The 25,575-nt window shown below is 57.3% G+C and overlaps 1 protein-coding gene across 2 annotated transcripts in view; it reads right to left on the reverse strand.

The window, feature by feature from the left end:
* Nucleotides 1-2,262: 2,262 nt before the first annotated feature.
* DAB2IP (DAB2 interacting protein) overlaps nt 2,263-25,575 on the reverse strand; it is a 47,591-nt gene continuing 24,278 nt past the window's right edge. For both annotated transcript variants that reach the window (XM_012664445.1, XM_012664444.1), the window contains exons 5-14: nt 23,609-23,753; nt 23,377-23,521; nt 20,481-20,717; nt 18,630-18,831; nt 16,395-16,573; nt 13,594-14,482; nt 12,719-12,871; nt 10,983-11,176; nt 6,159-6,246; nt 2,263-5,331 (exon numbers count right to left, since the gene is read on the reverse strand). In XM_012664445.1, coding sequence (XP_012519899.1) covers nt 5,164-5,331; nt 6,159-6,246; nt 10,983-11,176; nt 12,719-12,871; nt 13,594-14,482; nt 16,395-16,573; nt 18,630-18,831; nt 20,481-20,717; nt 23,377-23,521; nt 23,609-23,753 — 2,400 coding nt within the window. In that variant the 3' untranslated portion in view covers nt 2,263-5,163. The remainder of the gene's footprint in view (nt 5,332-6,158; nt 6,247-10,982; nt 11,177-12,718; nt 12,872-13,593; nt 14,483-16,394; nt 16,574-18,629; nt 18,832-20,480; nt 20,718-23,376; nt 23,522-23,608; nt 23,754-25,575) is intronic.

Raw genomic sequence — 25,575 nt, forward strand, 5'->3', positions numbered from 1 at the left:
ATGTTCCAAATTATATCAACAATTGACAAAAAGGTGTGTTCTCTCTAGGGTAAGAGTTTGATGTATCCCAGCTTATTAAACCTTACTAATTATTAAAATCCTCTAGGTTCTTATTTTTTGCTTCCTTGTTCTGTAATAAATACTGGTGGTTATGTTGGTCTCAAATGCAATTGTTTCTGTCGATTTTTTCCTTTGCATTTTTGCTTCCTATTTGATGCATTTTTGTCTACAAACAGAGATTTCTGCCTTTTGTACCTTCATTATAGACACCTACTATCACCAGAGATGGTTTCTCTTTGCCTATTCGTTGCTCTCTCCTTGAGCTCCGTGCCACTTACAAGTGCCACCAGGCAGAGGGGCGACGGTCCTTGAGCCCGGGGAGGGGACAGCAGTGCAGAGGCAACGAGCTGGTGGAAGTGAGGGCGGCAAAGCCGGGTTTTGATGGGCAGGGGTTGCGGGGGTTGCAGGATGGGGGAGAAAAGGGGAAGGATGTGGAGATGGCAGGCCCCTGCTGGTAGTATACTTTTAAAAAGCTTGGCTAAAGGGGAGAAAAGAAGACAGCCTGGAGCGGGTGGAGACGTGGCGGTTTAAAATGCCGTGGGAAAGAGCCGTGGGGAGGCTGGAGGTCCAGGAGCATTAAAGCAGCACGAGGCAGGCCTGCGGGGACTGGCCAGGGGCTGCCGTGGCACGGAAGGGGTTGCCTCCTCCCCTGTGGCTGCTGCGGGCTGGGTAGCTAGGCCGGTAGCAGGCCTGGGAAGGGACAGGGTCCCCCAGTGTGGGAAGAGGCAGGGCTCAGAGAAGGGAGGGCTGGCTGGCTGGCTGGGAGAGCTGCACAGAGGGACGGGTTTGGATTAACCTGAGTGGAGAATGAGGGAGGAAGACCAAGCCGAGGATGAAGACGGGAAGGAACCCACAAGGTCACGGTCTGAACTGGGGTGTAATTTCATTTTTCTCCTGCGGTGCTTGGCCCTCTAGAGAGCACGGACTGTTGGGTGGGCCCAGGACGGATGTGGTCCAGGAATATCGTCTAGAGAGGGGCTGAGGAGGGAGCCCACAGGGTCTAGGTGGGGAAGGCAGCGAGGACTCGACGGGCCTGGGAGGAAGGGGCCTGTCGGTGGATGGGGCGCTGATGTAGATGCGGATGTCACAGAGGGAAGGCAGCAGCTGTGAGCAGAGAGCAGCGCGGATGATGCTTTGCCAGCGTCGGAGGTGACAGCATCCCAAGGCGGACCCCAGGGGTGGCTGGCAGCGGAAGGGATGGGGTCCTCTTGGGAGACCAGAGGTGGTGTGCCTGACAGGCTAGGGTGCTGGATGCTGGGAGGTGCGGTGCACAGTGGCAGTCCCGCTGCACCCCACTTCCATTGGCTTTTCTCGGGGAAGGCCGGGCTGGACATGCGGGGCCGAAATCCCTGGCTGGAGCCTGAGGCACCTGTGCAGGCGACAGACCTGGGGCTCCATCTAGCGATTTGACCAGATGTGTCCCTTCCCCTGGCTCTTGGCTTGAGTGGTGCCCAGTTTCTGAGGGGTTTGGGCTTGGGCCAGGGCAGGAACTTGGATCCTCAAGAGCCAGGTTCCCCACGTGCTCACCCCAGGGGTTACTGTGCTCTGTGCAGGACCCAGGGCTGCAAGGTCTCCTGCGCAGTAGGTGCTGCTGAAGGCACTTGGGGCTGGGTTGGTCCCAACTAGGGCGCTGGGTTCCGCCTTGCAGGTGGGTCTGGGATGGGAGAGCTTGAGGCGGGCTTTCCAGGTACTGGAGGCTTGGAAACGTTTAGTCCAGCTCAGCCATGACTTGCTGGTGACCCTGGGCCAACATCTCCTCTTCCCTGGTTTCTTCCCTGCTACACCCAGATTCCAGTGGATGGGAAGGTGTTTAATGCACAGCCCGGCAGAGCCGGTGTCTGCTGCAGGGGATGTGTAGGGGTCGCTCCATCTCCCGCGAGGCAGCGGGCCCTCACTCCCAAGCACGTCAGAGCCAGGCCAGGGCCTTTAAGAGATTGTCTGCTCCACTCCCTAGCAAGGAGGACGCCAACCTGAAGGAGGAGGGGACAATCTAGGATCACCCAGGGCGCCAAGCTGGCCAGGAGACCACCGCCAAGCCAGGGGAGACCACTGACACGGGCTTTAGGGGTCTCCCCTGCCCACAGCTGCCTCCAGAGTGGACCAAGTGCTGGGGTCCCTTTGGTAAAGTACAGTATCAGCCCAGGACTCAGTCACTTCTGTCAAATCACCCAAGACACAGCTGAATGGAGAGGCGAGCCAGGCTTAAAATAGCTAAATAAATCTTTAATATTTCTAATTGCAAATGTACAGAAATTGCACAGCCACACAGAATCTCAGAACACCAACAACTTTCTCTGTACATTATTACATAGTTAAAAGTCACAGCTGGAGGGAGGAGCTCCAGCCAAACTCCAACGTTTGCATTTTTTCCTTTTCACATACTTACAAAAGGGGGAGCGGGGGCTGGGTGGCTTTGTGGCTGAGTGTGTAGAAAAGAGCGGGGCTGTTTCCGGACAGGCCAGCCCCCGCAGACGGACGGGTGAGGAGAGGTGCACCCCGGGACAGATGCTCTGGGGCAGGGGTGTGTGTGGAGCTCTGCCCTTGGTCCCCCACCCCCCTTTCTGGGCAGTCGGAAAGTCTTCACCCAGGGGAGGTTTGGCAGTTTCCTTCACCCTGAACGTGAAAGTTAAGCACAAGTCAGGCTTCAGTGCTGGCAGAGGAGGGGGACAGCGTCCTCCAGCGGAGTCTGAGTCTTGGTGACCAGGGCACCCTGGGGCCCTGGTCTTCCCCGAGCAAGGATTGTCCTTCCCTCCACCCCTCTTCCCTGTGGGACCTCTGTGGCCTCAGACAGGAGCCCCCTCTACAGCCCAGCCAGCCTCCACCCAGACAGCACGCTGCCAAGCCAACAGAGAAATGCCACAGGCAGGGAACAAACACCAGATCCCAGACCTCCTCCTCCTGCCCAATACTGTTCTCTAGATTAAGAAATAAAATAAAAACCATCGGGAGAGCAGCAGTCCCGGCCAGCCCTCGGCAGCACCAGGACCAAAGGACTATGTACAACCATTAGGTGAATAGTTACATTACAGTCAAACACCAAGAACATTTACAAAAATCGTCAGACTTGCAGTTAAGATAAAAATCTGTGGAGAGTCTGTACACTTTTACAGTTTTTGCACTAGGTAAGTAAGGCTCTCGGCCTGAGAGCTCACAACCCACGCCAAGGGCCGCCAGCCCCGGCCACAGCACTGGCCTCTGTGCCCTCCTGTCTGGGCCCTGGGAACCCCGTCCCCGTATTGCTAAGGGTGCTCCGTCGGAGGTCGCTCTACGAGGCATCAGTGGGAGGGGGTTGGGGCAGGGAGGGGAGGGCTCACTGGGTAGCAGGGGACGAGACTGGAGCCAGGCCCTGCCTGTGTGCCACGCTGGTCAGAGACACGCAGGTGCGGTAGGGGCAGGACAGAGAGGCGGGGCAGGAGGGGTGGTGGCAGGGCTTCAGCCCCCACCTCCTCTCTTCAGGAGGTCTAGGACCCCTGGTGGCCCAGCATCTGTCTCTAGCCTGACTCAACTGCAGTTACATCTAGAAGCCCCTTCCCAGAGCAGCTGCCGTACCTGTCCACAAGCCCAGGATGGAGTACAGTATGGCTCTGGGCCACCCCTCCACACTTCCACCCTTCAGGTGGGGACCTGGCACATTCCAGCTGCAGGGGTAGAGGTGGTGGCTCCTGCAGCTCGCCCAGCCCTGGCTTTGCTGCCTGGGCAAAGGTCCCAGCTCCCACCCCAGGCTTGGAATCTGTAGGGGTGGGGGACAGAGGAGCCAAGAGAGACCCACACTCCTGCCCATCTACATCCTGCAAGGGGCATGGGGTGGGGCACAGATAAGCTACAGAACAGCCTAGAGCTGAGGAAAACCGGCCCCAGCTGTGGGGTGAGCCCCTCCCCTGTCTGCAGCGCCTGGGTCCTTGGCTGGGGGACCGGGGAGGGTGAGGAGGCCGCCGGCCGCACGCACGGGGCCTGGTGCAGGCTGCTGCTGTCTTGGAGAGGGAGCAAGTCTAACATCCTCCAGGGCCGCTATTTCCCATGCAGTGCGCACGCTCAATTTAAAAGGCCCCTGTGTTCCAGCGAGCGAGCAAGCGGGCTTTTGTTTCTAATGCATACTGTGAAAGGAAAAAAAATCACAGTTATCCACCTTCTCAGGGCCTGCAGGCATTAGAAGTTTTTTAAGACCACCAATCAGAGGAGAGATCACCTTTTCTCTCAGGGTGACTACCAGGTGGCCACTCCCTTACAGGGCCGCTGTGCCCCGGACGCACTGGGCCCCAGGAGAAGGCAGAAACGATGCTCGGTGCCATCTGGCCAGCTCGGCCCATGTCTTTGGCTTTTGGGAGCTCCAGAGCAGCAGCCCGGGCCTGTGTGGAAGGTGTGGGACGCTGTGGGTCCCCTCACAGGTACGAGAGGCCGGAAGAAAAAGCCAGGATCCTCACCGGGTCTATGTGGCAACACAACTACGGGAGGGAAGGAGGTGGGGAGTCTGGGGACAGGCGGGTGAGCATCCTTGGGTCCTCACAGCCAGGAAGGGTCCTGACAGGCTGCATGCAGTGGCAGGTGCACAGGGTGGAGACAGGCAGGGACACCGACCTGTCCTCCCACCCCCACTCCCTGCCTGCCAATCAACCTGCCTGGTTCCAGGTCGCACAGGGCAGGACCTGGCTGCCAGGGAGTCCTGGGCCTCGAGGAGGTGAGGGGAAGCCACAGAAGCCGGCCCCTAGCCCCTTCATCACCCCTCCGGGCAGCTCCCTCCCTGGCAAGGGTCGGGGAGCATGCACTCGGCCAGGTCAAGGAGGACAAGGTGACACGCCACGTTCGGTCATCAACAGACATGTGTTTGGCAGGTCCCTGCTCCCAAGAGGCTGTCCCCACCCAGCGTGCAGTCTCTTCTGCCTGCACCCAACACGCTCCTCGGGCCGGAAGCGGAGGGGGAGCGCTGGTGACCCGCCTCACGCTGCTTCAGTCTCTCGAGGCTCCCTCTGTGGCCGCCTCCGGGACAGCGGCGGCGGGGAGGGGAGACACGGTCTCCTGCCACCCACGCTCGGGCTGTGACTGTGGGGGTGCCTCCCCAGGCCAAGACCCTGCCCTTGGCCACCAGTCTCCCTCTCCTCAGGCAGGTTAGCAATTGCTGCTGTTTCTGAACTCGCCGTTCTCAGTAATCTGCAATTTGGTGGGGTTGGTGGGGGAGACGCCGTTACGCGCTTGCATGCTGTACCTCTCTTTCAGCTGCGTCAGGGCGCTCATGAGGCGGGCGTTGGCGGCGTCCAGGGAGGCAATGCGCTTCTCCTGTGAACATGGAGGGGGTTAGCGGGGGCCACCAGCTCCTGGGCCCAAGGGAGGACCATGACGGGACAGGGATCTCCCTGAGGCCATGTGCACCTACAAGAAGCACTGGGAGGGCCAGGAAGGGATGGCCTGGAGGAGACACAGAGGACCAGGGTGCAGCACGTGCCGGGCGGGAAGGGCACCAGGCTGTGGGGCAGCTCGAGAGGGAGCAGGCTTTTGTGCCATCATAGACCAGGACCTTGTCACCTGCCTCTCATCCCAAACAGGGCAGCTCCAGGGGTGCTATCAGCTGCCCAAGGCCCCTACGCAGGCACCCTGGCTCACACATGTGCATGTGACATGAGCAGAGGTCACAGCTCTTGAGAAGTCTGAGCAAAGCCTGGCCTATTTCCAGGCAAGTGAGGTAACCCTGAGTGAAGGAGATTGCGACCAGAGTCCCTGTCATGTCTCCCCCTGAATGCAGTTTGGAAGCCACAGCCCTGAAGGAGAGCCCCACTGCTCCTACTGCCCAGCCACCATGCCCCCAGCCCTTCCCCACTCCCCTGCAAGTAGTTTCCATTCTTTGGTCAGCACCCCTGGTGAAAGACTATACCCACCAAGTGCCCCATCAGAGGAGGAGCTGCCCCTCCCCTTTCATAGCCTGTCTTAGTAAGCTTGTGGCCCACTGAGACCACAGGTCTGACTTCTCAGGGCAGAGATCCTGGTCTCTTACTGCCCCCTCAGCTTCTCCAGGGAGGTATGACTGAGGATGTGGAGAAACCAAAGTCACCCCCTCCTAATCCCAGGTGCTCTGACACCTGTGGCTGACCAAAGGCCAGATCCCCCACCTGAGCATCAATGATCTTCTGTTTGGAGTCTACAGCTGCCTGCATCTCTGCGTGGTCCTTCTTCAGTTCCTCCTCCACTGACATCAACCTGCAACCAGAGACAGGGACAGTGAATATGCCCATCACGCCTGCAGAGAGGGGCTCTCCTAGTGTGGGACTTGCCTGGGGCAGAGGCCCTCCAGTTGCCCCCAGCATCTGACCTGGGCTGTGCCCGCTCCCTCCTCACCTCCATGCTCCACACACCCCTATGACCCTGTTCCCAAATCCCCAAAGGGCTGCCCTTTCCTGATGACCTTCCAGGAGCCAACATGGGTGGGGGTGGGTGTCAGAGCCTCACAAGCTCCGGTGTGGGGCAGGTAGTGCTGTGTTGTAGTACCCGTGGTATGGGTAGGAAGATGAAGGTCATGAAAGGCTCTAGAAGTTTCTCCACCCCCTGCCCCACCATATTCACTAAGGTTGTGTGGGCTCTGTGCTAGGTGCCTGAGGTACCAAGATCAATGAAGTCTAGTCTTTTCCCTCAAGGAATTCACAAGGCAGCAGGGACACAGACACGCAGACAGGTAGCTGCCCCACCGCATGGCTGCAGCCGTGCTAGCAGGATGCTCGGGTCCATGGAGCAGAGAGCAGGAGGCAGCTGCCTCTTCTTGGCAGGGGTCGGGGGGGCTCACACATTGGTATCAGACACCTGAAGGTCAGGCAGGCTGGCTCTGTCCCTGGCTGTTTCTTCCCTGGGAGCCCTCCTGGTCCCTCCTGACTCGTCCCCGAGGCCCTATCACTGCTGGGCACTCCTACCTTCCCACTCTCTCCTTTGGCTTTGGGACCCCCATATTCTCTGGCTGCCTGTCTCCCAGGCATCTTGCCCTGTCTGCTCTGCAACATGACAGTCCACAGGGCTCTGGCCTCAGCTTCCGTTCTCCTCGCTCTACCTGCTCTTCTCAGATGAGCCCATCGATTCTGGAGGCTTCTTTCTGTTCCTACCATCTCGACTCCTCTGGCCCAGTGCAGCATCCCTGCAGCTGGGCCAGCACTGCGCCCACTTGCTGCAGACGCCAGGGAGCTGGGGCAGGCTGGCTCAGGGCCGCTGTGAGGGCAGCGGGGCGGGAGCAGGGAGCAGGAGGGGGTGGGGCCTGCAAGGTGGGTTCCCTGATACAGGAAGGTAAGACACTGCGGAAGCCCGTGTGTCGGGAGTGGGATGGATTAGACAGTACCAAGGGAAATGACATTGGAAGGAGATCGCATTTACCCTCCTTGTCTTAAAAACGAACAAACTAGAAACCAGACACGGCACCTGAAACAAAGGTTTTCAGACACTGAACAGGCAATGATTCCTAAGAGAAGAGACATCCACAAGCTGAGCGCAGCGCACAGCCTGGAAGCAGAGGGAGGGGGTAGCCAGCAGCCTCACTGAGCTGTGGAGACAGGGAGTTCGGGAAGGTCAAGGTGTAGGATTTTTGGGCACGGCACCAGAGGGAAGAAGATGCAGAAAGAATGCCATGTGTCTCCCAAGTGGGGGTCCCCTTGTGTCTTTGACTGAATAATGATCTGCATGCAGGTGAGAAAAATCACCAGTCTAGGCAAGAACCACTGGAAAGCAGCACAGAGAACACGCCCAGGAACAGCTGTTCCCACCAGCCAGAGGGGGCAGAAGTCCCAGCACAGAGTCCCCAGAAGGAAGCGGCCTTAACAGTGCGGCCAAACGAGGCCTGAAGACTCTGCAGGACCCACCCTACAAAGCTTAAAAGTAAACCTCAAAAGGATTAAAGTGACTCCAAGTTACCTCATCGTAGCCCAGAACAAAGCCCAGAAGTATTTAAACAAACACAAAAACATCCAGCACCTGACTGTGTCAAATTCACAATGCCTGGCATCTGACCAAAACTCACCAAGTATGCGGAGAAGTAGGAAGACAAAACTCATAACCACGAGGACAGTTAATCAGCAAAACCAGATTCAAATGTCACAGATGACAGACTTAGCAGACAAGGACATTAAACCAACTATTATAAATACATTCTACATGTTCAAGAAAATAGAAGTATGAGCATGATGAGCAGAAAAATGGATGGAATTTAAACCCAAATGAGGCTCTAAAAATGAAAAATATTATGAGTGAAAAAATACTGGATAAGATTAATAGCAGATCAGACACTGAAGAAGAAATGATTAGCAAACTTGAAGACATAGTAATAGAAATTATCTAAGATAAAACACAGAAAAAAGACAACAAGAAAGCATCGGTGAGACGTGGGAAAATACAAACCAGCCTCATGTACTGTGACGGGAGTACCAGAGGAAGGAATGGGGGGAGGTGGGACTAAGCCAAGACCCAAGAAACTCAAAGAAAATCACCCCAGTGCACATCACAACCAAATTACTGACAACCAGTGGTGAAGAAAAATATCTTACAAACAGCCAGAGAAAAAATACACATTAAGTACAGAGGAACAAAGATAATGACAGCGTCCCTCTCATTATGGCCGGAGGGTAAGGGCCAAATCCGGCCAATGCCAGTGTTTGTAAGTAGCCACCTCCTGCAAATAGTTCTGCTATAGCAGCAGAGTTGAATAGCTGCAGCAGAAACCATATGGCCTGGAAATCCTAAAATACTTATTATCTGCCCCTTTTTAGAAAGTTTGCCAACCCCTGCCCTAGAGCAGCAAAAAGATAGAGCAAATAAGCCAGTAACAGAGATAAAATGGAATCATAAAAAATACTCAGTCCAAAAGAAGGCAGGAAATAAAAAGAAGAACAGATGGTACAAATAGGAAACAAATAGCAAGACAATAGATTTAAACATAATCATATCAATAATTACATTAAATATAAATGGTCTAAACACCCCTATTAAAAGGTAGAACCTGTTAGATAAAAGCAAGACCCAACAATAAGGTACCTGTAAAAGAAACTCACTTCATATACACAGATGAGTACTACGGTCTGAATGTTCCTTGACCTCACAAACTCGTATGTGGACACCTAATCCCCAAGGTGATCACATTAACAGGTGGGGCCTTTGAGAGGCAATGAGGTCATAAGGGCTCTGTCCTCATGAATGGGATTAGTGCCCTTATAAAAGAGGCCTAAGGGAACTTATCCACCCCTTCCTGCCATGCAAGGACACAGCAACAAGGCACCATATATGGAGCAGAGAGCCCTCAGCAGACACACAATCTGCTGGTGCCTTGATCTTGGACTTCCCTGCCTCTAGAACTGTGAGCAATAAATTTCTGTTTATAAATTACCCAGTCTAAGGTATTTTGCTATAGCAGCCTGAATGGACTAAGACAATGGGTTAAAAGCATAAGGATGGAAAAAGATACATCACATACTAATCAAAAGGAAGCTGGAGTGGCTATATTAATATTACCAGACAAGGTAGATTTCAGAGCAAGAAATAATATGAGGGATAAAGACAGGTGATTCTACAATAACAAAGAGGTCGGTTCGTCGATAGAACATAACAAGGCTAAATGTGTAGGCACCTAAAAATAGAGTTTCAGTGTACGTAAAGCAAAACAAAAGGAGAAGTAGACAAATCCATAACTATGATTAAACATTTCAATATCCTGTTCTCAGTAATTGATGGAACAAGAGTAAACAAGTACACAGGAAAAACAGTAAGGATCCTGGAGACTTGAACAACACTATCTACCTAATTGACATTTACGTTAGGGAGGAAATATACCAGGATCGGTTAGTACAAATACATGTTTTAAGCAAGCCTCTGAATTCGGGATAGCATGTACCTCTCAGAGACAAACACAATAAGCAGAAGGAGCACAAGGTGGTTAGGTTGAAAGGTGTTTCTGTCCTTGGAACCGTACACATGAGGTGAGCCAAGAGCAGAGACGGAGGTCAACTGAACAGTAAGTAGGTGTCTAGTCACCCCAGTTCTCCTGTTAACCATTTCATAATGAACAAAACCACAAGTAAATGAAGCAAACAGCCAGGAGCAGAGAAACAGGCGCTCTAGACAGGAGGAATTTGGGAAGGGTTTATGCCACGGGACCAGGGGAACTTCCTGGCTCCTGCCCACCTGCTCGGTCTGTGCAGATGCCAGGATCTTACACCATGCACACAAGACATAAATGCACACTGTCTCTCCTCTAGTACCTGGTGTTACTGTCATAAGGAAGTAAACTCCAGGGCTGGGCCCCTGAGGGTTGACTGCACTCCCTGCCTGCAGACAACAAGGAAGCTCTGCCCCACACAGGCAGGGAGAGAGAGGTGGGGGAGTCAACACAGCACCCGACAGAAGCCTTATAAAGATGAGAGTCAGCATTGAAACCAACTGTCCCCGGATAACCCAGGCACCTCCTAAGTCAACATATCCACACTGGCATCCCCATCTTGCACCCTCCCCACCCAAACTGTCCCTTGGGTTCCTCATCTCAGTAGCTGGCACCCTGACACACCCACACCCATATGCTCTTGGTAGAAGTCTCGAGGTTATTCTGTTCTTCCTCCCAACTCTGCCCACTGACACTCATTCCCACTTTTCCTGCCCTGAACAGGGTCCTCACTGTCTTTCCCAGCACCCGCATCCAGCTCCGAAACTCTGAGTGCTTACTAAGGTGCCATGACTCCTCAGGGGTAGCGCGGCAGACCCTCTGGGAACTGGCATTGGCTGGTCCAGCCTCACTTCTGCCACCTGCAACTTTGTACCCCACCGTCAACCCACAATGCTGTGCAGGGCTGCCCACCCTCCAGGCTGCGTCCTGCCACGGGGCCTGCGCTTCCCACCCAGCTGCCTGCGGAACTCTCCCCCACCACACACTCCACATCCTGTGGCCAGCGGGCGCCCTCAGGAGGCAGTAGACACACCTGCTGATGATGCCCTTCATCTGGATGTCCTTGTCCTCCTGCTGCCGCCGCAGCCGCTCCTCACCCTCCTCCAGTCGCGCCTGGTACTCCAGCACCAGCTTCTGCGTCGTCTCTTCCTGGCACTTGAACAGGGTCTCATACTCCTCTAGCTTCTTGGTGGAGATTCGCAGCTTGTCCTGCAGCACCGCCAGGTCCTGCCAGGAGGGCAGCGTGCCACGGGCACAGCACCCGGGACAGACAGAGCACAGCCTCGTCAGCCCGAGCAGGGGGACAGGGTGGCTGTGACCCCACCCACTTCACACAAGACAACACCCAGGGAGCCAGGCAGAGGGGGCTGTGGTGAGACACAGCCTGTCCCCACCCCGGGAGCCTGTCCACTGTGAGCTCCCAGCCTGGTCTGCACGGCTATGAAGGAGGTGAAGACTCAAACCTAAACCTAAACCTAAACCTCAGGAGTAAGCCTGTAACTAGGGCCTTGAACCTTTCGTAACAAACAAAAGTTAAAGAACCCCTGGATATATGAAGGACATATGACAGCACTGAGAGGTGAGGGCACTGCAGGAAGGGAAACTGAGGCTCAGATAAGGTGACCACATCACATGGAGAGTGACTGAGCAGCAGGCTGGGATCTTAGCTTCCCAGCCTCCGTTTGGGCTGGCGGTGGCACGGGGAAACGGGGAGAGAAGGGCGAAAGGCAAGGCGGTTCGGGCCCTCTGGACCTGACTCAGCTCAGCACGGACCTCAGCCTTCAGGGTGGCGAAGGGGTATGGAAGAGGCCAGGAAGCTGAGCAGGCTCAGAGGAGCCAGACGCCGTGAGAACACAGGGGCTGAGGGAGGCAGGGGCCTGGGTGAGGCTGGGCTTCCTCGCTCCCAGCCAAAGTCCGGCTCTTAGAGTACTGTGTGCCCTGTCCCCTGGTCCCCTTCATATAATCATGGTAAAAGCAGGTGGATGCAGTGGCCCAGGGGGATGGTGGCGGGTGGCGGGATGCAGCATGGAGATGGAGCTCGCCAAGGCCAGGGAGAGGGCGCTCTGCCACCCTGACCTGGTGCCCTTGCTCGAGAGGCTGCTACAGGCTTTCCTGGGCCCAGAGGGGCGAGAGCACCCAGGTGAGTGGAGAAGTGCCTGCTGTTCCGGAGGGCCTTGCACTGGGTCTTCCACCAACCTGGACTTTCCCCAAGGGGGAAATGAAGATTATAGCCGGACCCGGGGCGGCAGCCGCAACTGAAGATGTTAGTGGACAAAGCACCCGCTGCCCCAGCAAACACCACGCGTGTGGGGTGGGATTTGAAGAAAACACCCTGTGGCGGGCGCTCTGACCCGGCCCTCGCCCTGGTACCCTACTGCTTCTTTCTGAGGCCCTGGCCAGGCCAAACCCTGGGGGCCTGGCTGGGGGGGGGCTCTCCTAGGTGTCCTGGGGACTCCTGCTGCTGCCTACTCATGCAGGAGGCTCCCCTAGAGGATCTCCAGACACCTCTTTGGCACCCCCAGCCCTTCAGTCACTGGGGTGAGGAGTCCTCCCACAGGCCCCACCACAGGGTCCCGAGAGTCTAGATCCAAAACATGTCCCAGGTGACTGATGTGCAGAGGAAACCTCGGGTCTAAGCTAAGTCCCTCCTGCTGCTTTACTTCCAGACCCCACTGACCGCTGTCAAGGGCCTCAGAGGCAGTGGTCATGCATGGGACAGCGGGGCCCCCTCATCGAGGGCTCTGCCCGGCTTCCAGGGTCCAGCTTTACCTTTTCTGCTTGGCTGAGCTCCTCCTTACTCCTTAGCCTATCCCTGGGGGGGGGATCTGGGCCCAGGCCCTCGTCTTCTAACAACTGCGCGTTCATGGTCAAGAGCCACGCGGCCGTGCGGTCCAGGGCATTGGGGCTCACGGGTGAAGGGCCCTACAACGAAACACAGCTGTGAGGGGCTGCCGGGAGGAAAGGGAGGGCGGGAGGAGTGAGTGGTACCAGGTGAGCCACAGAGACGAGCGGCTCAGGGGCATGGAGGGAAGGGTAGGACCCCCAGCTGACTGAGCATCTGTCACTGCAGCCCCCACTCAGGGAACTGTCTCCCACATGGGCACCACACTCTGCCACTGAGACGATAGAGAGTGAGCCTGCCGTTGGGGGCGCCAGGCTGGGCAGTCAGCCCAAAGCACATCCGCTTCTGCACTGCCTGCAGCCCTTGGGTGACGGCGGATGCCCAGACTCCCAGCAGCTGTGCCTAGAGGCCGGCCCAGCCTGAGAAGCCATGCAGCCAGGTCGACTCCTACTTTGGGTTGGGGGTAACAGGCTTGGGGTTAACTGGAGACGAGACGGATGGCCCCCTCCCTCTTTCTCTGACCCCAGTCTGTCTCTGGGGGAGCTGGCAGAGGAGCCTGGAGTTCCCTAGGACTACAGTGTCCCTGATTCAGAGGATTCAGGCAAGAACAGTGGGACCCAAGTGGGCGGGGGTGGTGGCGTATGTGGCAGGCTGGCAGGATGGGGCTGGACGCGGCATCGCTCGCATGGGATGGCAGCCGGGTGCGGGTGCGGGTGGGATGACGGAGGGGAGGAGCATGATGTGGGTGATGGTCTGGCTGCACCCGAGAGCCCAGCCCTGCCCTCTGACCAGCAGCACTGACCTGCTTATGCACCGCTCGTGGCTTCAGCTCCGGGCTGTCCCCCTTGGAGGAGGAGGACTGCTGCCGCAGCCGGGCACCGGGGCCTGCCCAATCCGGTGAGGCCGATGCCAGGGTTCCGCTTGAGGGTCGAGGGTACTGCAGCGTGCTCAGGAGGGTGGGGGGCGTCCGGCCACGGGGGGCAGGAGGTGGCGGTGGGGGCGGGGGTGGGGGCTGGTCGATCCTCCGCTGGGGGCCAGCACTGTTCTGCCGTGGCACCGTGGGCTGCCCGCCCTTCTCAGTCAGTGACATCTGCCGCCGTGCCAGCTCTCCAGGCCGCCGTGCCAGCTCCTCGGCGGCAGCGCTGAAACTTCCCAGCTTGGCAGCAGCCGCCAACTCCTCACTGTTGCTGTGGGAACTCAGGGAGCTGTGACCCTCAGAGCCTGAGTCGCCAAGGCCCCGGGGCGACAGTGGCAGGCCAGCGGCCATCTGGTACACAGGATTCTGGAAGGAGAGTGGTGCCAACAGCTGGGGCCGGCCTGGAGTGCCCTCGGAGGTACCCGGCGTGGTCGGCGTCTGGCCTGCCCGCCGCACTGTGGCCAGCCCTGCCAGGCTCACTGGGGCTGCCCGGGCCGGCCACCCAGCCACCAGCTGAGTTGCAGGTGCCTGCCCGTCAGTGGCGAGGACGTCAGGTCCTGCAGGGGAGCCTGCCTCCCCGTCCAGCGTGCGGGTGTCTTGGAGGTCCACCATGGACAGGCTCTTGCCACCGTTGGCCATCTGAAGATCAGGCTCGTTGGCTTCCGAGTAACTCGAGCTGCGGGCAGGTGAGGGCTGGACCCCGGAGGACCTTGTGACAAAAAACAAGTCCTTGTTTTCGGGGGTTGGAGACGGTAACCGGGTGAAATCTATCAGACTGCAGGGAGACAAGCACACACAGGGAAAGAAGGGGAAAAGAAGAACTGTGAATGCAGTTACGGCGGGTCCAAACCGACAGCACCTGCCAACCTGCCGGGGCCTAGCAGCCTGAGCCAGGGCTGGGGAGAGGGATGCGCCGGGCTGGCGGCAGTGGGAGAGTCCCAGGCCAGTGGCCGCGACAGCTGTTCCTGCGCAGAGATGGCCCCTCTGCTCTAGGGGCCAGCGCAGCTAAGCTCCAGGCCGGGCTGCCTACAGCCCCTTTCCTTGCCCCGCTGCATCTTGGGACAACAGGTGCTGGGGGCTGGCGAGCTCTGGACAACTGCCCTCAGCTAAACCCAAACCCACGAGTCAGTGGCTCTCTGCTATCCATGGTCCTGCGCAGAGAACTCCACCTTCGCAGGCACCTGGGCTCCCTCTCGCTCCTAATCAGACCGATAACGCGGGTGGGGGCCTGGTGAAACCTCCTCTTGCCCAGCCTCCTGCTGCCACTCCCTAGTTTGACTGGCAGGCGGGGGCTGGAGTTCCTGGCAAAAACAAGGAATCCGAGGAGGATCTGTGAAGGGCATGACTCAGGGGAGGGTCTGAACCTGCAGGAGCAGGCCGTGCCCGCCCTCAGCCCGCCGCATGCCCCGGCCGCCTCCTCACTCTACGCTTGTCTTCAGCCTCTGCCCCCGCCCCGTGGAAGCCAGCTCCTTGGAAGAAAGCACAACTGTGGTGGGAACCAGGGGGCTTTGGAGGGAAGAATGTGGGGGATGAACTGGAGGCAAGGATTTGGGGGGGCTTGGCATAGGGAACGAGCTGGCTTAGCCCCAGACGGAGAGGAAGCCTCTGCTTGTGCCCTTAGAGGCCCCAGGGCTCCTGGGCTGGGAAGAGCTGGACGAGGCCTCGGACAGAATGGGGAGGAACCAAGACCAGCCAGGGGCAGCATGTGGCTTCCCACGCCACACACTCAGGCCTGGTCTCCCCAGAACCATGTGCCTGGCCGCCTCTCCCCTCTAAGGTGTGTCCCCGACTGAACTCTTGCCTCAAGACTCTGCTCTGCCTCACTCGGCAGGTTTGAACAGACCCCAGCGCAAGGCTCAGAGGGACCGGGAGCCGGCAGCACGTCCTCTGCATCCACGGCCTCCTCCTGGGCACCACACCCTCCCTGGCTTAAAAGCCAGCTGCCTGCCGTGGCACTCAGAACCAGACCACACTCTCAGCTCTGCTAAAAAGGGTGCCTGGCGGGAGAGGGGAGGAAAGGAGCGGAACATAAATGTTTCAATATAAACTCCATGTTTTCTTAAAGGCATGTTCCCATTCTGACTTCAATATTCAAGAACACTTTGCCTCCCACTCCGCTGTGTCTTATTTACACTGAGCAGACCGTGCCCCAGGGTGGGGCCTCAGCATCTCTCTCTGCTCTCTGGGGCTCTCAGCCTCAAAGCCTGGCAGTCACCCGCATTCCTGTTGAAAACACACACCCCTAAGATCCACTTCTGGAGATTCTGACTCAGGCCCAGGAAATACCAGGAACATGGGTATTTTTAACAAATATCAGGTGATCTGGAAATGCTGAAGGTATCTGGGACCAGTAATTGTTCTTCAACATATCATGTTGTCTTTCTCTGGGCCTCTGCCTATGCCTCTGCCTGTGCTTGTCCCTCTACCTAGAATGCCTTTTCCACCAATGGAAATGCCACTTTACCTAAAACACTCAAAAATATAGCACTGCCTCCTCCAGGAAGCCTTCCCTGAATTTTCTGAAATGGAGGTTCACTGCTTAGGGCCTGCACAAGACATTTCAAGTCTCCCCAGGCTTGTTTTATAAACCCTTGGGTAGGCATCCCCTTCCCCATCTGAGACCACGTATGCACTGTGCCTAGTCTCCACACGCACCCACCACACCCAACATGCCTGGCAGCTCTTACCCAGAGAGATCATTCTCGATCACCATCTTCTGCAGCCCAGCCGAGATGCTGCTGCTGCCGGAGCCTGGTGTGGAGGCCAGGTCGTTGGTCCCTGTGAGCTGCCCACTGCCTGGGGTGCTCAGGGCTGTGTGAACGTCCCTCAGGATCCGAGGCAGGGGTCCCAGTTTGGACACAATGCTCTGCAAAGGCATAACAGGCAGATGTGACCTCCTGGGGCCACTTGGGGAGGCTAAGTATGCTGTAGCCACTGTGGTTCAAAACCACTCAGGAGCCTATCAGAAATGCGGGTCCCTGCCCCACCACCAGTCAGATCCAGCAGGTCTGGGTGTGGGGTGAGACCGGCCATCTGTGACTCTACATTTCTTACCAGCTCCCTGGATATTTCTGGGGCAGGAGTAGGAGGCCCACAGGGAGAAATGCTGGCCTAGCCTAAGCCTCTCCTCCTAGTTCACCCCGCCCCGATGCCTCCACAAAGAAAGCACACGTGGAATCCCAGAATTTCCACACCTACACCTCTCCATCCAAGAGGCTTCTGTGACAGCCCCTCCCACGTCACCTACTCCACAGGATGGGCTGACGCCTGACCCACTTTGGCACCAGAGCCCCACTGGAGACGGTCCAGGCACACAGCAGGCACCACCAGGCAGGCGCTGGTCAGAGGGCAGTGCCTGAGCCCATCTGAACCTTGCTGTCATGGTTTAGACATGGTGCTGAGGGTTCTGGGCCATGGGGCTAAGCTACAGGAGGGGACACTGCCTTTACTTGTTTATGCACAAGCTTCCACAGAGGACTCTGTGTAAAGACAAAGTGTGAAAACTTGTGCAGTCAAAAGAGCACAGACTTGAGAGGCAAACAGCCTCATTTCCAATCCTTGTTGTACCCTATCCCCTGTAACAATGGTGATGACCTTCTGTACTTCCTGCCTGGCCATGCATACATGGACAGCAACTAGCATAGGGGTGCGGTAAGTGGTGGCAGAGACAGTGACTGGTGTTGGCTGCAGCGTGGGGCCTGGGGGAAGGGACAAGCTCTGCCCTGATTTCCAGTCCCCCTCCTGCCTCTCACAAATGAGCAAAGACGATGGCCTCTGACTGCAAAGGCGACTGTTTCTAGTGAAAGGTCAGGACTAACCTAAGTGCCCATCAACAGGGGACTGGCGAGATGAACTGCACTCGTATGACGGGACAGTCTGTGGCTGTTAGTACACAGTGACATGCCAAGATGCTCACAAGAGCGGGTGAGAAAGGCACACGGCAGTGCACACAGTTCTCACTTTAAAGCAAACTGAAAAAGGGAAAGCTGGCCACAGTGGGTCACACCTGTAGTCCCAGCTACTCGGGAGGCTGAGGTGGGAGAATTACTTGAGTCCAGGCTGCAGTGAGCTATGACTGTGCGCTGTACTCCAGCCTGGGCAACAGAGTAGGACCCTGTCTCTTAAAAAAAGGGGAGAGGGGAGCTCTCGTTTGTGTCTATATGTGTATGTACTTATACACCCACAGAATGTGTCTAGAAGGCTGCACACCAGTGCTCTGAGTGGTCACCTCTAGGGAAGGGGACCAGGTGGCACAAAGGGTATTCCAGGCTGGTTTCAGCATTAATTAATTTTGTAAGGCGGTCCTGTGGAGCCCTAGAAAGCAACACATACCCGGGAAGTGGTTCCTGGCAAGCCTTGCCCTTAATTCCAACCCGCTCACTGTGTGGGCCGAGGCCACCCGGGGCTTAGTGAAACATCAGGGTGGGGAGGCTCACTCCAGGTGACTGCAACAATGTCAGAGGGCTTTAGGGAATAACCTTGTCAACTGGTGATCAAGGGCGATTCTAGAAAGGTTTCCAATTTCCTGCCTGACAAGTGGAGGTCCAGGGTCTTGAGTCATCTCTTTCATGTGTAGCTTCAAACTCTGATCCCGTTTCTCACGGGCACTCGGTAGGGAGCATGCCTGCACACGTGGAACCCATCCACCACAGGCTGACTGCAGGAAGCACAGGCCACGCCCAGTCCCCAGCGTGGCACTGCCCCAGCAGGTGCTGGTGAGTGGACATGGCACTTTCCCACAAATGAAATGGAGCCCACAGATGCCTAGTGCGTCCTGACAGGGCCTGGGCTCCCGACCTCGGCAGGCTCCTGATGAGGTCACGTAGGTGAACCCTCTGCCCGCACAGTTACTCTGGAAGGAGGAGCACTGAGAGCTCTACGGTGGCCTCTGGCCACACCCTCTGCCCCACTGCGACAGGCACCTGCTCCAGCTGGCTGATGGCCTCCCAGAGCAGCGAGTGTAGGCTGGAGAGCTCTCGGCCCAGGTCGATGTAGCCCTCGAAGCCGGCTGTGTTGGAGATGGTCTCGGGGTTAGAGATCTCCAGCAGGAAGCGCTGCATGTTGGTCCACTCGTGCTCCAGAAACTGGTTCATGAAAGACATGTACTCTTCCTTGCTGCCAAACCTGTAACGGGGGCAGATGGGGTGAGCGCCCCTCTGCTCAGATGCCTCATCCTCAGCCCCTGTCCACCGCACCCTCTGTGGCCAGCTCCCACCCACTCACACTCCCCACATCAGCTGAACCTACTCTAACCCAGGTCACCAGGGCCCTCCTTCCTCACGGCCAAGTCCAGCCACCCCTTTCTGAGCCTTTCATCTCAGGCCCTGCGATGTTCTGTGTTCCGCATACACTGCATTACAGTGTCCTTCCACTTTTCCTCCAAGTTGCGGTGGCCTGGTACGCAGATGACTCTCAAATCCACACTCAGCTCAGGTCTCTCTGCTGAGCTTTCAGATGTGTCTATCTACAAGCACCTCCCCTGGAAGTCCCTCCTACTCAGCCTGGCCAAGTCTGAAGCCATCAGTCACCCATGCCTTCCTCCCAAGCTCCCTATCCACCATCCACCCAGATACCTGAGCCAGAGCCTGGCGGTCATCATTTGCCCCCTTCCTCATTACCAACGGCAAGGCCCGCTGACTTTATCTTACGATCACCTTGACCTTGTCCTTTGCAGCCACTGACCCTCGTACCACCTCTTCCCCAATTTTCTGCCATTTTTGTCAGAACCATATCTATGCTCTCCTCCCTGCTCTCTTGGCTACTGTCCTGCTCCCTCCAACCCACCTGCCCACTGCTATTGGAGAGATCTTTCCAGGATCGAGAACAGAAGAGGTTGTCCTCTCCCTTGATTAAAACCCTCCAGGGGCTCCCACTACCCTGTCCGGCCTTCAGGTCCCTGCTATCCTCTTGGGTCTCCTTGCCCACTTCTGCCTGGCACTTGATGACCTAAGAATGGCAAAGCCACAGGCCTCCCTGGCATGCCCAGCCTCTGTTCCCGATGCCTTCCTTGAGACGATGAACACCTCATCCTGACATGCGGCTGGGGGCCTGTGTTGTCTTGGAGGCCTCCCTGTCTCCTCTCCCAACAAGCTCAGAGCCCTCCTAAGAGACTGGTGTGTGTCTGTCACTGCTCTGCTGCTCACTCAACATGTCCCTCCAGCTGAGTGCTGAGCTCCATGAGGGCTGGGACCAGGGCTGATTCACCTCTGTGCCGTCAGAACCCACCACAGAGATGTCCTGGGATGGGGCTCTACCCAGGCTCTGAGAAAGAACAAGGATGAAATGACCCGGCCCTTCCAATTCCACCTGCTCACTCTGAGGATGCCGAAAACACCAGAATGCTTTATGAGCAAGAACATCCTGACAGAATTAAACCAAGACAGTATGAAACAACCTGAGTGCCCAACCACAGGGCCTGGCTTAAGGAATATGGGCCCCTTGGAGGAATATTAGTTGTTCATTTCAAAGGGCTTATAAATGTTCGGGGATATGGGAAAATCCTTATGAATTAATATATTAACTCAAAAAAGCAGAAGGAAAAAATATGTTGTCTTCACACCTTTAAAAATTAGGAAACATACCAAATGACACGTACTTTTAATAGGAGGACAGGGAGTGGAGATTTTATTTTGAAAAAAGGGGTAGAGGAAGCATTGAGGATGACAAGGACAAAACCGGGTCCCCCCACCCAGCTCTGGGGCAGAAAGACCCGGGGGCCTCCCCAGGGACTCTAGTCACTTCCAACTCTGCCCACAGTGGGAGGAGGTACTCACTTGGCGAAGTTGGCCAAGTTCTGGGTAACCTTGGCGATGAGGGTGAGGGTGCGGGCAGTGCGGTCGTCGGGGTACTCCTGCAGCAGGTTGAAGAGTGAAGGAGACATGATGGCTGGGCAGAGGAAGCGCAGGAAGAGGGAGGCGCTGATGAGCCGCTCGCTGATGTCCGGCCGGCCACGGCTGCTGCACTCCTGCCGCCATGAGGCGAACACCTCTTTCAGCTCCCTCGGAAAGACACTGTAGGGATAGACGAGGTAGGCTTGGTCATCAGGCGGGGGTTCAGGACAAGAGGGCACACAGCAGGGACCTGATTCTGGGTCAGACAGAACCCTGGGTCCCAACCCCAGCTCTGCCCCAACAGCTGTGTGGGGTCAGCCCGCCACCTGAGCTCTCCGTGACTTGGCCATCCAGGGACAGCACTCAGCACAGGACTGGCCAGTCTGCTCTGGCAAAGAAGGAGCAGGAGACCCAGGCTCTAGCCGGGGCAGCAGGCTCTCTGCGCTAGCCAGAAGCCACGGCGAGGGCCAGTGCCGAACCATCTCTCTCCCATCTCCCCAGTGCTGGATTCATGCCGAGACCCAAACAGCAGGCATCTGGATCGAGGGGGGTGAGGAAAACACAAAGGGAACAGACTACTATTCTGTGGGTTCCCATCACTGGCTTTTGAAACTCTCTCTGCTTGAATAATGTCAAAAGAATCCAAGGTTTTCTGCACAGCTCAAAATGATCAAGAAGGCAGGAGCAACCCTGACCACAGGGGGAGAACAGAGCTCTCCATCTCTAGATGGGAAAGGGAAGGGAGGTGTCGACTTCCCCAGGGTGACAGAGTAGGCACAGCTGGCCCTAGAATACAGGGCTCCTGGCTCCACTGGGCATCCCAGTCTGCCACGGTCAGGCCCTACCTGACTGGCCCTTGCATGGCTCTCCTATCTCTTCACCCTGGGGCAGGCCCAGCCCCAGTGCTCCCTGAACCCAGTCTATGCCTGGCTCCGTCACCAACTCAGCCCAGTGTGATCTGACCAAGACCCTGGCCCTCATGGGCTTCAGTTTCCTCTCCCTCAAACAGAAAGCAAGGCCTGCCCTGCTGAGCCGATGGAACAATCCTAAGGCTGAGACCCCAAGGCCATAAGAAGGCTTGATCAACTTAAAATGTTTTCCCCAAGCCCAGCAGCCAGCTCTGCAGGCTCTCGGCAATGAACGCTGGCTGAACTAACAAGGGCACGCCTAGAGGGGAAGTGAGGGTGGGCGACCTTTAGCCCTGGCCCCATAGCGCCTGGCACAGGACTGGGCACGGTGCAGGCACTGAGTGGTGACATCTATCGATGGCCTTGTCCAGAACACAGAAGTGCCTCTGACAAATGCCAGAAAGAGGAAATGGAAAATCGTTGTCCACAGCTTTGTTTTCCTTGTGTCCCACACCCAGAACCCCCACCCTGAACAGGGAGGTGGAGGGTGAAAGCACAGCCCAGCTGGGGGTGAGAAGTGTGTTCCCAGAGGGGTCAGGGACCCCACACTGCCCTCCACTCCCAGGCCCAGGGGTGTGGAAAGTTACATATTTGTGGCCCAGCCCAAGGTACCCCGCCGGCCCTAGGCAAGCACCTCATTAAGCCTGGGGCTGAGGGACCAAGGCAGGGGGGTGCCCCCTGTCCTGGCCTTGGGTCATTCCGTCTGCCCCCTTCCCAGGACTGCTGCTCACCTAGCAGGTCTGCCTTTGCCTGTCTTCTGGAAACAGCAAACACTTCCCTGGCCTCCTGTGTGCCCAGCCCTGAGCTGGTGGATCCACCTGCCCCCAGATATCCCCAGCGTGTGCAAGACACAGATTCAGACACAAACACAACCCATCCGAAAGGGATTAGGGCTTCCCCAGAGGATAGCCAGGATGGGTGAGCCGACCCTGTCTGGTGACCTGAAGGAGGGCCACAGAGGGAGTCAGGTGTTAGGCTCAGAGCAGCGAGAGCAGGAGCGTGTGCAGGTCAAAGCATGGGTGAGTGACAGAGAGGCCAAACTTAGCAAAGGAGCAAGGCATGGCTTTGGGGGACCAGGGAGATGTGGTAACAGGAGGGGCTGCAAGCAGAAGCTCCGGTGGACAGGGGACATAAGCCCTGAGCTGGAGGGTGACACAGGCTAAAACCTGGGCAGCTCCTCCAGTGTGAAAAAAAAACACACCGCTTGGGCTGACAGCAAGGCCCTCCCAGACAGTCCCACGTACCACCACAGAATGAGGCTCTACCAGGCCGGCTAGCACGTGTACCCCAGGAGCAAGCAGATGGTTGCGAAGGAACCGATTCCAGCCCTGACTACGGTCCTGTGTGAGCAGCCACTCCTGCATACCCTGCACCTCTCTAGGCAGGCGGCAGCCGCAGACCCTGCTTTACCTAAAGTCTGCTCCTCTCTTCTCTTTGTTCTCTAGTCCCAGTGGGAGCCCCACCCAGTGCTCAGGTACCCAAATATGCCCAAGCTGGGCACCATCACAGGGACAGGTGAGGACTCTCTGGTTAAGCCATCCACCTGCCCCAAGTGGGTGCCCGAGCAGGGCCTTGTCGGTCTCACTCGGGCTGCAGCACCTACAACAGCACTCTACACATGCAGGGCGCTAGCTATCAACACGCGCAGACAGACTGCCCCGTCCAGGTTCTTTCTACTACAGCATCATAAAAACCACGTCCTGTAGACATTTTCAACACTCCCCTATATCCCAGAGTCCAACAGGGACCAGGCCCTAGGACTGGCAATTCAGTAGGCCTCAGCGGGGCCAGGCGGGTGGTGTCCTAGTGCTGGGCATGCTGTGGGAACCTGACACGGAGGGAAGGGTCAAAGGATGGGGTGGGGAGGTCCTGGGCAGTTGAGCCCAAAGGGAGTGCCGGGCCCCCTGGGAGTCGTGGGGGCTGGCACTGACCAGTAGGAGTTGATGATCTTGCAGAAGGCCAGTTCGCAGCACATCTTGAGGTTGCCCTGGTGCTCAGGGAGGTCAGCGGCCGAGCACTTGCTGGGGTCCACTTCGCAGTTCTCATCTGACTCGTACAGCGCTTTGATGAACTCGCCTGTGGCCGGGTGGGCAGGGAAGGAGCATGAGGAGCCGGTGTGCACTGCCCTGCCCTCTGCCCACCCACCAGCCTGTGCCTCCCTACCTAGAGCATCCTGTAGGTACTTCTGGCCCACCAGCTTGAGGTACTCCTCGATGGCCTTGGTGGCCAGCGTGTTCTCCCGGAAGATGAGGTGCTCGTTGTCTCCACAGCGGTCTACCTCTGACATCATCAGGTCTGTCAGGAAGTCCTGGGGAGATGGCAAGTGAGATCAGGATCTCAGCTGGCCTGGTAGGTAGCACCCTAGGATTCCAGAGCTGGCCAGAGGAGAAGCCCCAGCTTCTCAAGGCTGTCCCACCATCCCAAGAGGAACAGAGTGACAAGCCCTGGGGGCTGCTGGGGAGTGTGGGCAGGACAGGGAGGAGCCTAGAGTTGGTGATATCAGAGCCAGACCTAAGGATGAGGGAGGCAGGCCTTGCCAAGAGCATGCCACCTGGAGCCACAAACATGCCACCTGGAGCCATGAGCCTCCCACCACCACAGGCCAGCTGGACTCAAATCCCTATTCCACCCTGACCAGGCCTAGCTTGGTGACAACAGCAGAACTTACTATCCCCGACCCCTGCGATCAGTACCAAAGAGGACAGGCAAGGATACCTCTCTTTTGGTACAAACAGCCACCAGCATGCACCCACACGGCTCCTGCACAGCCTCGCACGGACACAGCCTCGCTTTGCACGGCCCTGCAGTGAAGGCTGAGAGAGGGACAGAGGCGGTCCTGCTGCCCTGAAAGGCAGTGAGCCACCATGCTCAGATGGGGGAGAGCAGGGGCTGGTGTGCACCTGGCAGGGGGAGGCCAAGGCTGAGGCACGCTGCCCACCTGGCAATCCCACTGGTCCCATACATAGTGCTGTGGAAGACTCAGCAGAGAAGCCTGAGCCCACACCTTCCCCCAACTCTGCAGCACCCACCCGGAGGCTGGCTGACTCCCTCCCTCTGGAGTCCCCATCTCATGCTCACAGCCAACCTGTGACTCCTCAGAGGGTGAAAGGGCAGGGGCCACCCAGCATGAACCGCGCAAGACGCCCAGTGTGGGCCAGCCAGGGTTTCTGATGCTCTGGAAATTCCTCACGCCTATAAGCGCAACTGTGAAATAGAGAACTGCGATCTAGACCCAGGAAACTGGGCTGGCCAGTGGAGGCACAGGAGCCCGAGGGGAAGCTGTCGTGGGCCTTCCTACCTACAGACGAGCTCTAGGGCCCCATTCTCTGCACACCCTGAAGCAACAAAGTGAGAACCGCCTCTGCTCCAAGTGCCCACGGCTCCTGCTCAAGCTCGCAGCCCTCCTGAACTCCTGCGGTGGGCGCCATGCCTCGCGCTGGGATGAGGGGAAACCAAGGCACAAAAGAAGAAAATGACGTGTCCAAGGCCATAGCACTACGGGGCCAGACTTGGCCCAAGTCTCTTGCTTCCCAGGCCCCATTACCCCTCCAGCTGTGGGAGGGAGGGGAAGAGGCTAGTTCCCAAGTGTTCCAGAGAAGGGGAGCCGCATGCTCGGCACGCAGCAGCATGAGTTACTTTCTATCCTTCCACCGATGGCTCCCCCTACCCCACAGAGGGCCCACTAGGGTGGGCTGGAGCCCTGGCTTCCACCTCCCACCACAACCAGCACCACCCCAACCCGCCTCTTGTCCCAGGCCACTTCAGACTGGAATCTGCTTCCCAGGCCAACCCAGCCCAGCCCTGGAGACCTGGTCCTGAAAGACCAGATACAGCAACAGCAAAAGCTAGAGCATCTGCCGTCTCCCCCGCTCCCTCTCTGGGCACCATGGGTGTCCTCAGTTTCCTAGCATGTGCCCCCAGTGTTGACCAGTGAATTAAGGACAGTGTAGCCAGGGCTGGCCCAACTGGAAGCCTTGCCCAGCCCAGTATGAAGGCTGGGGCGAGGGAGAAGGTGGTCCAGCAACAGCGGGCGGGGGGAAACGGCGCGCCCCCTCATAGCCCACCAAGGGAGCTCCTCTCCCTAGTCCTGCAGTCCTGTACTTGCTACACTAGCTCAACAGCCAGCAGGA

This window comes from Propithecus coquereli, unplaced genomic scaffold (assembly GCF_000956105.1).
Source record: "Propithecus coquereli isolate 6110/MARCELLA unplaced genomic scaffold, Pcoq_1.0 Scaffold89, whole genome shotgun sequence".
Taxonomy (NCBI): Eukaryota; Metazoa; Chordata; class Mammalia; order Primates; family Indriidae; genus Propithecus; species Propithecus coquereli.